The 15049-nt window shown below is 34.8% G+C and overlaps 2 protein-coding genes across 2 annotated transcripts; one reads left to right on the top strand and one right to left on the bottom strand.

The window, feature by feature from the left end:
- Nucleotides 1–423: 423 nt before the first annotated feature.
- On the top strand, nucleotides 424–1889 carry LOC113359508. Its single transcript, XM_026603125.1, has 3 exons — nucleotides 424–967; nucleotides 1080–1201; nucleotides 1455–1889. Exons 1-3 carry the CDS (start codon nucleotides 424–426, stop codon nucleotides 1887–1889), a joined length of 1101 nt encoding a protein of 366 aa, XP_026458910.1.
- A 9099-nt stretch (nucleotides 1890–10988) lies between these two features.
- Nucleotides 10989–12980, bottom strand: LOC113356304. Its single transcript, XM_026599411.1, has 2 exons — nucleotides 11954–12980; nucleotides 10989–11825 (listed from the first exon to the last, which is right to left on the bottom strand). The coding sequence occupies exons 1-2, from the start codon at nucleotides 12311–12313 to the stop codon at nucleotides 11235–11237; spliced, it is 951 nt and encodes a 316-aa protein (XP_026455196.1). The 5' UTR covers nucleotides 12314–12980; the 3' UTR covers nucleotides 10989–11234.
- Between the last annotated feature and the right edge of the window lie 2069 nt (nucleotides 12981–15049).

Below are 15049 nucleotides of genomic sequence, written 5' to 3'. Positions count from 1 at the left end.
TATTATGTCTGATGGTTGGACAGATGGAAAGGGGCGTCATCTTATTAACTTCGTGGTAAATTGTCCAAAAGGATCAGTCTTCTTGAAGTCGGTGGATGCATCATCACGAACGAATGATCAATTTTACATAGCTGAACTTGTTAATGAGGTGATTGAAGATGTTGGGATTGGTAATATTGTACAATTTATTAGTGATAATGGTTCTATTTTTAAGGATGCTGGGAAGCTTTTAATGATTGATCACCGATAACAAGAGTTGTCACTCTAGGTAAGAGAGTTGTTACATACATTTATGCTCATTTACAAGTGTTAGATTTGATGAGAGAAATGACAGGGCATAAAGAGTTGCATCGGTCTGCAAAGACTAGATTCGCAACCCAATATTATACACTTGAAAGCCTTTTTGAGCATAAAATGTAAATGATGTTTGTCAATGAGAAGTGGACGCAGTCTAGTGTAGCTAAAGAAGTTGTAGGGAAAATGATTGTTAAGATTGTTGCTAGTGGTGCATTTTGGGCGCATTGTGATTTCTCTTGTAAGGTATTGAAATCTTTAGTGGATGTTGTAAGAGTGGTGGATATCGAGCTGAAGCCAACCATGGGTGTTATATATGAAGCAATGAGATTGGCAAGGGAAAAGCTACAAATAACATTTAGAGAAGATAAAGGGACTTTGGACAAGATCACGGCTATTATTAATGAAAGATGGGAGGACCAGTTGGATCACCCTCTCCATGCAGCAGCTTGGTACTTGAACCCTTCTATATTTTACAAGATTCCGCAAGAAGAAATGGGCAGTAGCTCAAAGTATGCGATGCTAAAGAGGGGACTTTTTAATGCAATGGAAAAGCTCATAACTGACGACAACGAACATGATAAGGCTATAAAGCAGTTGAGATTGTACAGTGATGCATATGGAGCGTTAGGAACGCAAGCTGCAGTCAAAAGCAGGGACACTACAACACCTTGTAAGCGTTTTCTTATTTAAAACATATATAATAAAAAACTATAATTACTGTTTATAGTTCAGGGATAGTACAACTTGTAAGTTTTTCCTTATTTGCTTGATATTTATTACAGATGATTGGTGGATCACTTACGTCGGGATGGATGTTCCAGAACTCCAAAAATTTGCGATAAGGGTCTTGAGCCAAACTTGTAGTGCTTCATCGTGTGAGCGAAATTGGAGCACATTCGGCAATGTAAGTACTCAATCCTTTATAATTTTTCATATATGAGAATTAGGCAATGTAATTGTTACACTTGAGTGTCGATAGACAAAAAGTGGTAGACTAGTAGTAACAAGATAAGTAAAGCAATATGTTTTCATGTCAAACAAACAAAAAAATTCTTGTTCTCTTCTTAGATAACTGTTAGACTTTTCAACCGACAGTAGTACTGTTCTATTTGTAACTTCTTCTTATGTGCATTAATGTATCGTTTTTCGCCCATCAGATGCATACAAAGAGGTGCAATCGTTTCTTACAACAGAAGTTGAATGACTGTGTTTATATTCAATACAACAAGAAATTGCAGCGCAGATACGAAGAAATACAAAGACATAATTTTGGGGCCCCTGAAATCCCTATTTTTTTGGGTGCACTTGATGAAGAAGATAATTGGTTGGACCCTGAGAACTTGAGTGATTTGATTCATCAAGCTGATGAGTTTACAGGTGCTCAAGCAAACCATGCTATAGGTATCAGTTCAGGACCAGTTACAAGAAGTATCCGACGAGTTCCTAGGGTCCACTCTCCAATTGATGTCGTGGACGATGAATTTGATTCTGATTTTAACGGTGAAGCTCGAGTACCTGCCAGCGAGGGGTTATATGGTGTTGGAAGTCCTTTGGCTGATCCTGCAAACGCTATTATGGATGATTTACTTTAGAAATCTAACTAATTGTAGTATGACACCCATGTTTTTTTGCCTCTGGTTCTGATTTCCAGAAATATAACTAATGTCAGACTTGGTATATCACTAATGTTTTTTGTCTTTTGATATGATTTCTTGAACTGTTAATTCAAGAAAGTAACTCCACTAATTTTGGTAACTTCGGTATATGATTATGGTGGATGTAATTACTGTAAATGTGATGTTAATGGGCTAATAGACATTTCTGTCGATGCTTGGTTTTGTTGTTAACAGTATAAGCCTCTAATCAGCTCTTATTGTGTAAGATTGAAGTAAGTTTACAACAATTATTATTTTCTATTATGGTTATATTATCTTCCACTATAGTTATATCAATATATTTTTTTGTTTGATAAATAATAAATATTAAAAAAATATATTAATGGTGTATCGACTATAAAAATATATATTATCTTTTGTATAGGTGTATAGGACCCGACCTGTACGATACCGATACACGATATTGACTACCTTGAAGTGGATCATATTTATATTCCGCCAAAACGAATAATATACTCGTACATTTATTGTCCCAAACGTTTCCCGTACCCTGAACTGCTAACTAAGGTCCCCGAATCAATGCCTACATTTCGGCTGGACTCTACTTTCATATTTTGTACTCTCTCTATCTCTAAAAAAAATAGGCAGGTTTATGTGTAAAATTTACACCCAAACCTGCCTATATTTTTAGAGACGGACGAGTATAAAATGGTATCATGAGCCATGTACTGTAGTAGCTATGGGCAGAACTCTACTTTCATATTCTTTTGTGGAGCTGTTTTCGCTTCCCATGGTATATTCCGCTAAGGAAAGAGAAAGGACAAATTGATCAAATTCAAACCTCCTTTTCATTTTGTGTTGGTGCTAGATACCTATTTAAGGATAATGAAAAAGGCATATATATTCTCGTTATAATAGAACTCTGCTTCAGTTAGGAACCAAGTGTTCATAGTGGGATTCCATTTCATGAAGATGTGGTATAAAAATAGATGGTAGGATACGGCACGGCTCCAAGATGCCTACTAGAAAAGTTATGTTTCAGATGTGGAGTGACAGATAATTAAAAAAAAAAATTGTACTACACCAAATAGTTTTACAGATGATTCTGTCTTGGTGAATAGGGGGTAGTTAGGGTCCCTCTAAGATGCTGCTGCCGGCTGAGAATGATGATGGTGAAAACTGGAAAGCAGTTGTAACCAAGTGTTGTGGACACTTGACACTCACAATCACAGCAACCCTGTCTATACGCCAAGTTGTTAATTTTTTTTTTCTTTTTTGATATGGTCAGCACCGGAATTGAACACGCAACCTATAGATTGGGAGCCCGACTCCTGGCCAACTGGTCTAGTGCCGGATGTTAGCTGTTCTTCCCTTTACCTATTCATTAAAACTGTGTTTGGTCTTTTGTCAAAATTCATCAAAAAATGCAACTAAGCAAATCTATGCAACAAATGAAGTAGTTTTCTTTCTAGGTGAGCCAACAACACAGGTCATACCTTCTTCTTACATTTCCTACCACCACCAGCTCCACCACATCTTAAAGCTGCTTTCATTACTTTAACCTTAAATGTTCCAACATTTGAAAACCATCTCCAAGTGTATGTTTCCTCTTTTCTTTGCCTAGTTTGAAAAATTTTCATATCATTATTAAATGGGTATGTAATTCCAACAAAATAAAACAAAAAGAAGTGTTAAAAAAATAGAAGATTGTTTGTTTATTGATGTGTGAAGTCAATTGAGTCTTGACTCTGCCACTTTGTTTGATATTCAATGGTGAGAAATGCCATGCTTAAATAGTTTGTACTACAAGACGAGGCTAATCTTACATATTCAGTCATCATCAGCAGGACAACTCTATCTGAGCTCGCTTCTAATGAAACTGAATCGAATGTTTAGCTAATTCTGTTTCCAGTAATATATTTCTATTTTCAAAAATAAATAAAATAATTTGTACTACTAGTATGCAATGTTAGAAATGTCTTTGTCTGTCATTGCAGAGATACACTTGGAAATATCATCACTCTTTTATTTTATAGTTCTACTTGGATACTAATATTCAATACCATTCCACCCGCCCCCATTGAAAAGGGAAGGATGGAGGGAGGGTAGGCATTGATTTCTGGTGAAGAAGGCCAGCCAAGCATGAGAGACTGCTGGAAGCAACCAGATAGACAGTGACACCCCTAAGTTTTGATTGTCCTTCCAACTCACTGGAAAGAAAGAAACTCCCCAACCCAAGGAAATTTTTAAAAATAAAAATAAAAAGAGAAAGCTAGTAGAAGAAAAGGGGGAACCAAATCAAATCAACTCCAAAAGGAGAGAGCAACGGAAGAGCGAGAATAGAAAGTTAAAGAGAGAAAAGTGAAAAATAGAAGAAGAAGAAGATTTTTATCAGAGAGAGGATTGAGGAGACATGTCAGTCAGAGATGGTGGTGGTGGTGGTCTAAGTTTATTTTTTTGTTCATGATCAAAACACTTACTTACACTCTATTGCTTTCAATAGGAGAACCGAATCAGATCAGACAAAAGCTTTCAGAGGAGTTAAGTTACTTTTGAATTTAAAGCAACACTATGACTGCTGGCTGGCTGCACTAGTCTTTGCTGTCTATTGCTGCAACATACAACAACTGCCCAGGAATCTCTTCAAAGCAGCAGTCCAAACTCCCACTGTCTTTTCCATCATTCTTTCATACATAGAATGATTGCCTTATTTACTATCACCAACAAGCATTGAAACCACTTCTTCTACTACAGACTAGACAGTAGTAGACACTAGTTCGAATGAAAAAAAAAAAACAACTACAATACCCACTACTCAGTAGTAGTACTTCACCACCAACAATAATAATAATTATGAATCACAAACCAAAACTGAAAGCACCATAGTTTGTTACATTAATACCAAGGAACGCTTCTGAGTTCGAAATGTTGGGTGCAATAATCAAAATAAAGAGAAAATCAAATAAGCAAAAGTTATTGATACTTAGCTCCTTTATAATGGAATTGATCGAATGACGAAACGAACGAGCTTCTCATATCTCCACAACAGCAACAAAGCAAAATTTTGGAAAAACAGAGTGAGTCACGTGTTCAACACGTTGCCCTTAAGACATTAGTGCCCGGCCACACTCAAGAGTGATGCTATAGCCCTCACAGGACGGATATCTCCAGGATAAAACACTCTACTACACCTACTACTAGCATATGTAGTAGATGCTCAACTTGAGCTTGGCAACTCCGAAAAAAACGTTAAGGAAAATCGCGAACTCTTAAGAAACGCTATATAATATTTTCCCTTAGGGATCCCTCTAAAATATAGAGCAACCCCTTTCCCATAGATTTTACAAAAATAGTGAATTTGTTTATATAATTGACAAATACAATTTAAGAAGAAAAACTCCCCGATGTGGGACTAAAAGGTTTATATAGTTTCTTAAAACTACTAAAAATTGGAAACTCCACGATGTGGGACTAAAAAGTTTCATTCACAAAATAAAAAAATAAATTATAATTTTTTATTAAAACTTTAAAAAATTATTTTTTTATTAATCGTTTTCCAACAATCCCCCACATGAATGAAAACTCAATAAAACATGAAAACACAGATAGATCTTGGTAAATCAACATCCCAACCTCACGATCCAAACAGACTGATCATGCAAGTGTTGAAATCATACTAGTCATTTCTACGTCCTCTCCCTCACACAAAAGTGTGTTGACCCCAGGGTCATACTATGGATTGCATAAATCATAATAGTATTGAGAGCTTTCATCTTTAGTTCTCACATGGTGAAACTATAGGTATCGTTCACCAAAGTGAAAAAGCATGAACTAGTGAACCCTTAGTGACCTTTAGGTCCTAAGTTCCAGTAATACCAAAACCATCAAAACGAAAATCACATACAAAGCGCAGGAAATATCATTTTAGGCAGAGGTGTCCATGAGGTCTTGAGCCTTTGCTTAGTGAGATATTACCGGAATTACTTGCTAGAAACAGTGAACTATGTCTTGAACTGCTAGCATTTGATGTAATTCGTGATAACAACCACGGGTGATATCTCAAAGATTGCTGCCAAGCTCGTGCCGTTTTGTCCAATTTGGCCCTGGACATATCCTGTTTCTCAGAATGCTCTAGAGAATCAAAGCTCATATTCTCATAGGAAGCGGCCCACTTCCTCATTCAGATATGTGAGTTTCCATAAAGAGTGTTACTGCTAAACCCCACTTCAATCTTAAATTGAAACTATAAAACTCATTAAGACTTCTTAAAAGTCATCCTTCACATGCAGTCACACTATCAAGTCTACACCATAGGGAAGGGACAGGGAATAAAATTTTCTGATAGTGTTTACCTTTACCCACCACAAATTAGTTGTCTCATTCGAAACCTTGATCTTGGGATCTCCAGTCAGCAAGGTTGAGTATCCTTCATGGAAAGTTTTATTTATGAGCTTAAGCCCCTTCCCCCTCGATGCATTTCTAACTATCTCTTGGGATAAACCTTTCGTCAAAGATTGCGCGATATTCTCCTTGGACTTTATCCAATCAATGGAAATAACGCCGATTGAGATTAGTTATTTTTAGCTTTAGCTATTATATCTTGGCTAACACAATGTATAGATATAGCTGGCACGAGCCTATGTCAGAGAGGAATGTCTTCTAAAAAACATCTTAGGCACTCGGCCCCCTCTCGTGCTTTATCTAACTCAATACTCTCAGATTCCATAATGAATTGAGCAATATATGTTTGTTTGTAAATCTTCCAAAAACAAACCCTGATGCTAGAGTGAAACATATCCACTCGTAGACTTAGACTCCTCTGAGTCAACTATCCAGTTTGCATCACAAAGTCCCTCAAGAACAGCAAGATACCTTTGATAAATCAAATAAAAGGTAATAGAGTATTTTAGGTACCATAATACTCTACTCAGTGCATCTGAATGCTATTGCTCTGGACTATAATTATATCTACTTAACTTACTCACAATATAGGCAATGTCTGGACTCTTACAGTTCATTAAATTCATCAGACATCCTATAACTCTTGAGTATTCAAGTTAAGATACTCCATTACCCTTTTTTCTTGAGTCTACAAGAATAATCGTACGGAGTACAAGCAGGCTTACAATCACACTGATTGTATCTCTTAAGCACAAATTCAAAATAATGAGAATGACTAAGACTACATATGTTAGATTATTTTCTAATCCTCATCCCTAAGATTACATCAACAGGGCCTAAGTCTTTCAAGTCAACGTTCTCATTCAGCGCATGTTTTTAGTGGAATTAATCACATCTATGTTTGTATCAAGTATAAGCATATCATCAACATACAAGCATACAATCACACAGGCATCCTTAACAAGTTACTTGTAAATATACTTGTCAGATTCATTAACTTAAATCCACTACACATTATCACATGATCAAATTTTCCATGTCACTGTTTACGTGCTTATTTTATAAACCATACAAAATTTTGTTCAACTTACAAACTTTGTCATCATAACCTTTCACTACAAAGTCCTCAGGTTGGTCTATGTAAATTTCTTTATCTAATTCACGATTTTAGAAAAGTTCTTAACATCCATCTGATGTATCTCTAATTTGTTTATGACAGCAATAACAATTAGCATCTCAACGGAAGTAAATCTCGTCACATGTGAATAAGAATCAAGGAAATATACACCTTCTTTTAGTTTATAGCCTTTAGCTACCAACTTAGCCTAATATTTTTCCAGTTCCATATACCTAATGTTTCCTCTTAAAGACTCATTTACATCTCATGGTCTTACTCTCTGGAGGTAAACTATAAACCTCCCAAGTCAGGTTCCGACGGACTGAGTCCATTTCACTAAATGAAGCTTCTTACCAGAATGGGGTTTCAGTAGATATCAAGGCTTCTTTACAAGTCCAGGGCTTAGACTAAGCTAGGCATGTTATGAAGTCGGCTTCATAAGAAGTCTCAAGTCTAATTGTTTTACTTCTCTTAGGCTCAACCTTAACTTCATCTTCCTTTAAGATAAGTTCTGACTATTTGAAAATAAATCTAGGGGATCAACAACACATCTCTAATGAGGTACAGTTTAAGAATAAACATGTTCAAAGAACTCAGCATCCCTAGATTATGTAATAGTATTCACAACAAAGTCAGAAAAATCACACCAAAGTATGAAAAATCAGAACACACCAAAAATCTATATGTAGAAGTATACTCAGCATACCTTATATGAAGACACAATCACATTTTTGGTTTCTATCTAGTTCTTTAGGAAGAGAATGACAATCTTAGTCAAACACCCCCACACTTTGACATATTCATAAGAAGGTCATCTACCTTCCATAAATCATATGGAGTTTTATCTGATCCTTAAGGGTACTCTATTCAGGATATACTAGTTAAGAGACTGCCTCCCCCCAAGCCGCAGGTAATCCTGAACTAATCAACATGACAATTATCATCTTCTTAAGGATACAGTTTTATGTTCAAGGCTTCTAATTGGTTTTGAACTTCAAGTTTATACATCTTAAGGCTTCTAAGGCATCATCCTTATCCCTAAGCAAGTATACAAGATAGTACCTCGTACAATCATCTACGGAAGTTATAAACCATCTTTTACCACAGTGATTTTGGTTGAACTCATGTCATCTAGGCCTAACTGAATTAATTCTAAAGGCTTAGAATTACTCTGAACATTTGTGCTAAAAGGTTTTAAAGTATTTGATTCTTCACATTTCACTTTTGTGTTCAAAGTCCAAACTAAATTTGGGTACGCAGCCTATGCTATCCAGTTAAGCATTGACTTATAAGTTTACGGTTCAAGCTTACCACAAAACAATCAATCACATAAAAAACACAAGAATCAACTATGTTCACTCATCAGTTTTTCCGTTAAGCTTATATAGACCCAAGTCCTATAACTCTTGCTTAAAAAATAACTGCCTTGTTACAACAAGTTTTCCAGAAATTAAGATCTTAATCTTTTCCATCTACAATAGAACAAGATACAAGATTCTTGCATATGCTTGGAACATGAAAACTTCATTCAATGTGAGAGTATTACAGATATGAGCTTCTGCTCGACCTTTCCTTTTATGCAACCTCTATTGCAGATGAGTTACTCAAAGAGTTTCTCGACATCCCCTATCCTCTGATAGAGGTGAACAGGTCTCTGTTTCAACAAACATTCTTGGTGGCTCCAGAGTCCACCCTGTCTCTCACATTGGTTTTAAAAAACTTCCGACATCATGTCAATGAACTCGTTCTAATTTTTTCAACTAAATTAGCATTAACTTTCTACTTATTAAGGTTTTATGTTGTCTACACTTTACTACCGTATGGCCCGGAATTTTACAAACATAACAATCACCCTTAATTAAAGTAACGCCGGATTCAGTTTTACGAAACATACCTTTCTTATGAAGACTACGGTTAGAGTTGTGTTTGATATTCCCGCCTTTGTCAGCTTTGGAAGACTTGTGTTCATCCACATGCGCCTGGTAGCCATGTTCCTTTTCAATTTCATGTCACAATCTTCGTTTATACTCTGACCACGGACACGGTAATTTCCCAATCACCTAATACACCACATCTCACAAACCTTAGTTTTGAAACGGAAGATAAAATATGAGTTTTGAAGAGAATATCTAGATTTACAAACTTCGTTTGAACCATCATATCAAAAAACTCATGATTACCCATAAAAAATACTTTAGTTAACAACAAAAGTTTGCCCGTCAGAATTTTTCAGGAACATTTGTCTGTTTTGTAAAATATCAAAAAAATACTTTTACAACTCCAAAAATTCTGAAATTTTACGTGGGCAACTATCAGGATGTCTACTACGTTCTGTCAAAAGGGTTCATCGAAATTTCTTCTAGGTTAAGAGATAATCTCGAAACTCTACATCTGACCAAAAAATTGTTTTTGTTTTTCACTCCACAATTAACATCCATGATTCACAAACCAACCAACCATTTTCGATTATTACAAATCATAATGTCTTAAGATTGTTGGGTGCAATAATCAAAATAAAGAAAAAATCAAATAAGCAAAAGTTATTGATACTTAGATCCTTTATAATGGAATTGATCGATTGACGAAACGAACGAGCTTCTCATATCTCCACAACAGCAACAAGGCAAAACTTTGGAAAAACAGAGTGAGTCACGTGTTCCACACGTTTCCCTTAAGACATTAGCGCCCGACTACACTCAAGAGTGATGTTATAGCCCTCACAGGACGGATATCTCCAGGATAAAACACTTTACTGCACCTACTACTAGCATATGTAGTAGATGCTCAACTTGAGCTTGGCAACTCCGAAAAAACGTTAAGGAAAATCGCGAACTCTTAAGAAACGCTATATAATATTTTCCCTTAGGGGTCCGTCTAAAATATAGAGCAACCCTTTCCCATAGATTTTACAAAAATAGTGAATTTGTTTATATAATTGACAAATACAACTTAAGAAGAAAAACTCCCCGATGTGGGACTAAAAGGTTTATATAGTTTCTTAAAACTACTAAAAATTGGAAACTCCACGATGTGGGACTAAAAAGTTTCATTCACAAAATAAAATAATAAATTATAATTTTTTATTAATCGTTTTCGAACACCAAACTCTTCGACAATAGAAACAGACAAATAATGTGTTAAGGAAACGCCAAACTTTTTTAATCTAATTTCATATAATAATGTGACTTTAAATGTCTTCTTCTTTGATTCCATAACTGAAAAACAGATAAATAATGTGGTAAGGGAACGCGGAACTTTTTGAAGCTAATTTCATATAATCTGACTTTTAATATCTTCTTCTTTGATTCCATTAATGTAAAAAAAACATAGGATTCATCTCATAAACTATTGAGAATCAAAAGAAGCATCTTTTTTGTAATAGATTTTTTGTTTTTGGGCTATTAAAATGTAACTTTACTTTTTTTACGGAGTGAAAGTAACTTTTTCTTCTTCTTCAATTGTTCTGGCTTTTTGTAATATGACAGTAAATATTGAAGATTCTTCTTCTTCTCTACCTAACAAACATTAAATTATTCTGCTGTTTTTTTGCTTTTCTGATGAAAAAAAAGTTGTCTTCAAAATCTTCAAACTGTAAAATAGCTGCTGCAACTAACAAACAAAAGATAAAAAGGGCAAGGAAACAAGAAGAAAACAACAGAGAAGAAGAAGAAGAAATATTCCATGACTGATAGAAATAAGAGAGACTAGTACTAATCAAACAAAACCCATCACCATCTCAGCAAGCTAATTTCATAATCTTCTGACCATTCAACTCTGTTTTTTCTTCTCTGACTCTGTTTTCTTTATCTATGACTGCAAATATCCAAAAGTTTCTTCCTACCTTCAACAATTTCATCGAAGAAATCATCAAGTTGTCCAATGATATTCTCACTTCCTGATTTCAAAGTCCCAATACAGCTTTTCAAATTCTCAATTCTTTCTCTAACTCCTGAATCACTTTCAAAATTTCTTTCCAGCTCTGTTTTTAGTTCATCCATGGCAATTTTAGCTTTTCTGAATTCATAAAGTAAAATTCCAGGCCTACCATCATTTCTATTCATCTCTGCAACTACACTCTGTTGTAATCTTACTGTTGATGCCATAAAACCTGAACCAAACAATAATCCTTCATATCCACTTCCTCCTCGTCGAAAGCTTGATTCTGGCCAGCAATAAACTAACCCACAGAGTAAAATCATTAGAAGTAGTGAGCTTACATTTCTCATTGCATAAAGAACTCCACGAAATCCACTAAACCCATTTAGTTTTGATTCTAATAAAACTTTCTCATCAAATCTTAATGCAAGGTTTTGGATTCTATTCTCCATTAATGCTCTGTTTTCTTCTTCTAATCCCACTGCTTGTCTTCTACAACCAGAAATTGCCCTCACAGCCTGTTTTTAACAAATCAAAACAAAACCATCAATCAATCAGTAAAAAAGTTCATTCATTTGAATCATTTCACTCTCCATCAATCAAATTCGGATAAACAAAACAAGCAAAACCCATGATTTTTTATTACCTGACGGAGAAGTTGAGTGGTTGGATTTCTATGAGCATCAAGAGAAGCAGCAATATCAGCACCAGTTGAGTAGTAATTCTCCATGCCTGAAATACCAGACTTAATAACATGACAAGCTTCCCAAAGCCTAGAACTTTCATCCATATATTCATCAAGCCATTTGTCACCAACTGGTAAATGAAGCTTTTTAACTAACGAAGTCAGTTGAGAATGAAAAGAACGAAGAAGGGAAAGAACCCTTTGTAAGAATTGAATAGACATGAAATTGTTCGAGTGGAAATAACGTTCAAGATCATCAATCCCTTTAGTTAAGAATGAATAGAAACCATTAACAGAGGATGTAGATGAAGGATCCATCATAAAGAAAAAAGAGACAGCCAGGCAGAGAATAAACAAAGAAAAGAAAGATTTTGATGAGCAGTGAGTAGTAGGAGGGAAGGAAGGAGAAAAGATGAGAAAAGGGAAGAGATATTTAAACTGAATGAAAAGGTGGAAGTAGAAGAAGAAGAAGAAGAAGAAGAAGAGAAGAAATGGCTTAAAAGCTCAGGTGGTGAAAGAAAAGAATGGTTGGGAGCAATGATGGGTGTTTCCTATAATGGAGAAAGGATGATTGGGAATCTGCCATTTTCATTGTTTTAAAGGGGCAGAAAGAAAAGAAAGATGATGAGTGTTTGTGTGATAAAATTATTTTGTATCAAAAGAAAATCTAATTCACAAACCAAATCAAGACATTACAAATTTTAATGGTTTCAAAAGAGTTTTCCAATTCAAGATAAAATGTTTCATGGGTTCTTCTTTATATGATGGTGGCTAGTTTTTTCCCTCCCCCCATCCCATTTGCATATCCATTAAGTTAATTTAGACAACAATTTTTTTTTTCTTTCTTAAAAGCTAAAAAGAAAGATCATGTAAGTATTGATTTTAGTGAACATGATGAATCTATCTTCCTATCGAGAATGAAAATCAAATCTATCTTAAAAGTTCAAATGAAATTCACTACACAAAGTTATGGTCTACTCCACCTTTCTTACTTTCTTTTAAATTAGAATTAATGGAGAATCAAAACTTGTGTGTGTTTTGTGAAGATTTTTAAAGCTCAATCCTCATTCAGATTTTTGTTACTTTAGTGAATAATCTTATAAATTTTGAATCTTACTAGGAATTGTAATATGATGTAGGGATGATCTTAAGGATGAGCTCATGTAGCCACTATATATGGACCCATTACACAATAATGTGTTCTTCTCTTTTCTCTTTTGCTTTGGACAAGTGAAGGTGTTGGGGCTGTTTGAGCACCTGACTATCCCCAAGGGCACATGCAGTCTCCCCCATGCCTTGGTGTAGGGTTTTCAATTGTCCACTGCTGCTGCACACCCTAACTGTGGATGGATCTGAGCACAGATTGGTAGAATTATAGTGTGTGGATATTTGTTTTTATTTGCATGCAGCATGCTACCATGGGGGCTTATGTCAGGATAAACCTATACGCTTGTGATTGAAGAGTAACAAACCAAATCACTATGGTGGTTAATTTGCTGTTTTAATCCTAAGAAAATGCTGGTTGAAATCCAATTATCAAATTCTCTCTATACTAGCTTGTCTTAAACTCTAAATGCCCTCCAAAAAAATTAAAAAAAATAAATCTAAGTGTTACTTGTATTTGCGTTCCTATATTCAGCCACAAGGGGAACTACCTCTTTTTAAAAGAGGAGTGAGTGTTTGGTAAGGGTTAGAAAGGTTATAAATTTCATCTTACTTGAGATTTTTTTTTTACTGAAATACAAAATTTAACCGTTTAGTTATGAATGCCACACTTAGATATCCTAATCTTTGTTGAACGGAAGCTTATTTGGGTTAAGATTAGTCCATACGAAAATGATAGGACCAATGGTCAAAGAATGGTCCAAGTACGCGAGTATTTCACGAATATTTAACGTGAAAAATGACGTTTTTGTACAAAATTATTTCGTTCAGATTTCAGCAAAACCCGAAAAAAATAAGGGTGTGTGCTTCATCGATGAGTAATTTAACTATTTCTCATAGTAATTTCTAATGATCGGAAGTGATCTCAGTCGTATAATATTTTTATCTATTAGAAAGTTTTGAGTGTTACTAGAGGTAACTATATATGACACATCTTGACTTACTGCACTGAGCCGATTTAATTGTTGTTCCTGCAGGTACTCCATAAAATTATGAACTTTCTTCATCGATACTTGATTCGTCCCTGTTGTTGTAGTACTTCCAAATCCTTTTCTTTTCCTCTTTATCCCATCTATAGATTAGACATCTTTGTTTCTGCCCAAAAAATCTTAACCCTAAGTCTAATTATCGACATATCATGATTAGACTTCTTAGTTTATTTATTACATAGTTATTCCCATGTTATTCTCGACTCTTGCCTTAGAACCTAGAGGAAACGAGAATCCTATGTATAACATAGTAAATATTGATATCCACATTGAGTCATTACATTTTATACTCACTATTAGCAATTTGGTAGCACCTTGAGCCGGATTTTTCATTGTTGTGACTCTTGTCCTCTCGAGATTATTTTCGTTTTTGCATACAAACTGCTTCATCGCTAACACTTCTTTTCCTATGAAATATAACATACGATTCCCACATGTGAAAACAGTTTGACTACATCTCCAACCAAGAATCAGCGGGTGTGAGTACTTAGACGTAATGCCTTGTTCAAGAAGAAAATTTAATGAACACATCAATACATTTACAAATTTGCAGGTATCACTATAATACAGTTGTAAAGTCATTGGGTGATGGTACCAGCGACCTGAGTTTGAAACTTGCCAGCACCAAATTCTTTACCGATCAAAAAACATTTTACAAATTTTTCAAGGATAATTTTTATAATTTTATATAACAATAAGGTTAAAACAGAGAATAAATTAATTAAAATTGAGTAGCTCCATAATTTTTGGTTTCATGATTTTTAACTTTTAAAAGTTGGCCCAAATGAAAAATGCTTTTCTTTTAAAGAATTTTAAAAAATTTACCAAACGCAATCTTTGTTGCTATATAATTATTACAAAATGATTTTTTTAAATAAAATAAAATAAAAATAAAGTCGAAGAA

The sequence above is a fragment of the Papaver somniferum genome, chromosome 3 (genome assembly GCF_003573695.1).
Source record: "Papaver somniferum cultivar HN1 chromosome 3, ASM357369v1, whole genome shotgun sequence".
Lineage (NCBI taxonomy): Eukaryota > Viridiplantae > Streptophyta > Magnoliopsida > Ranunculales > Papaveraceae > Papaver > Papaver somniferum.
Note: the sequence above shows the minus strand (reverse complement) of the source record. Positions and strands in the feature narration are given on the sequence as shown.

Excerpts from the sequence above, each read along its gene's own strand:
- LOC113359508 (XM_026603125.1), top strand. The coding sequence starts at position 424 with ATGTTTGTCAATGAGAAGTGGACGCAGTCTAGTGTAGCTAAAGAAGTT. Across the intron at positions 968-1,079 it reads CAGGGACACTACAACACCTT|ATGATTGGTGGATCACTTAC; the intron begins GTAAGCGTTTTC and ends TATTTATTACAG. Across the intron at positions 1,202-1,454 it reads ATTGGAGCACATTCGGCAAT|ATGCATACAAAGAGGTGCAA; the intron begins GTAAGTACTCAA and ends TTCGCCCATCAG.
- LOC113356304 (XM_026599411.1), bottom strand. The coding sequence starts at position 12,313 with ATGATGGATCCTTCATCTACATCCTCTGTTAATGGTTTCTATTCATTC. Across the intron at positions 11,826-11,953 it reads CCACTCAACTTCTCCGTCAG|GCTGTGAGGGCAATTTCTGG; the intron begins GTAATAAAAAAT and ends TGTTAAAAACAG.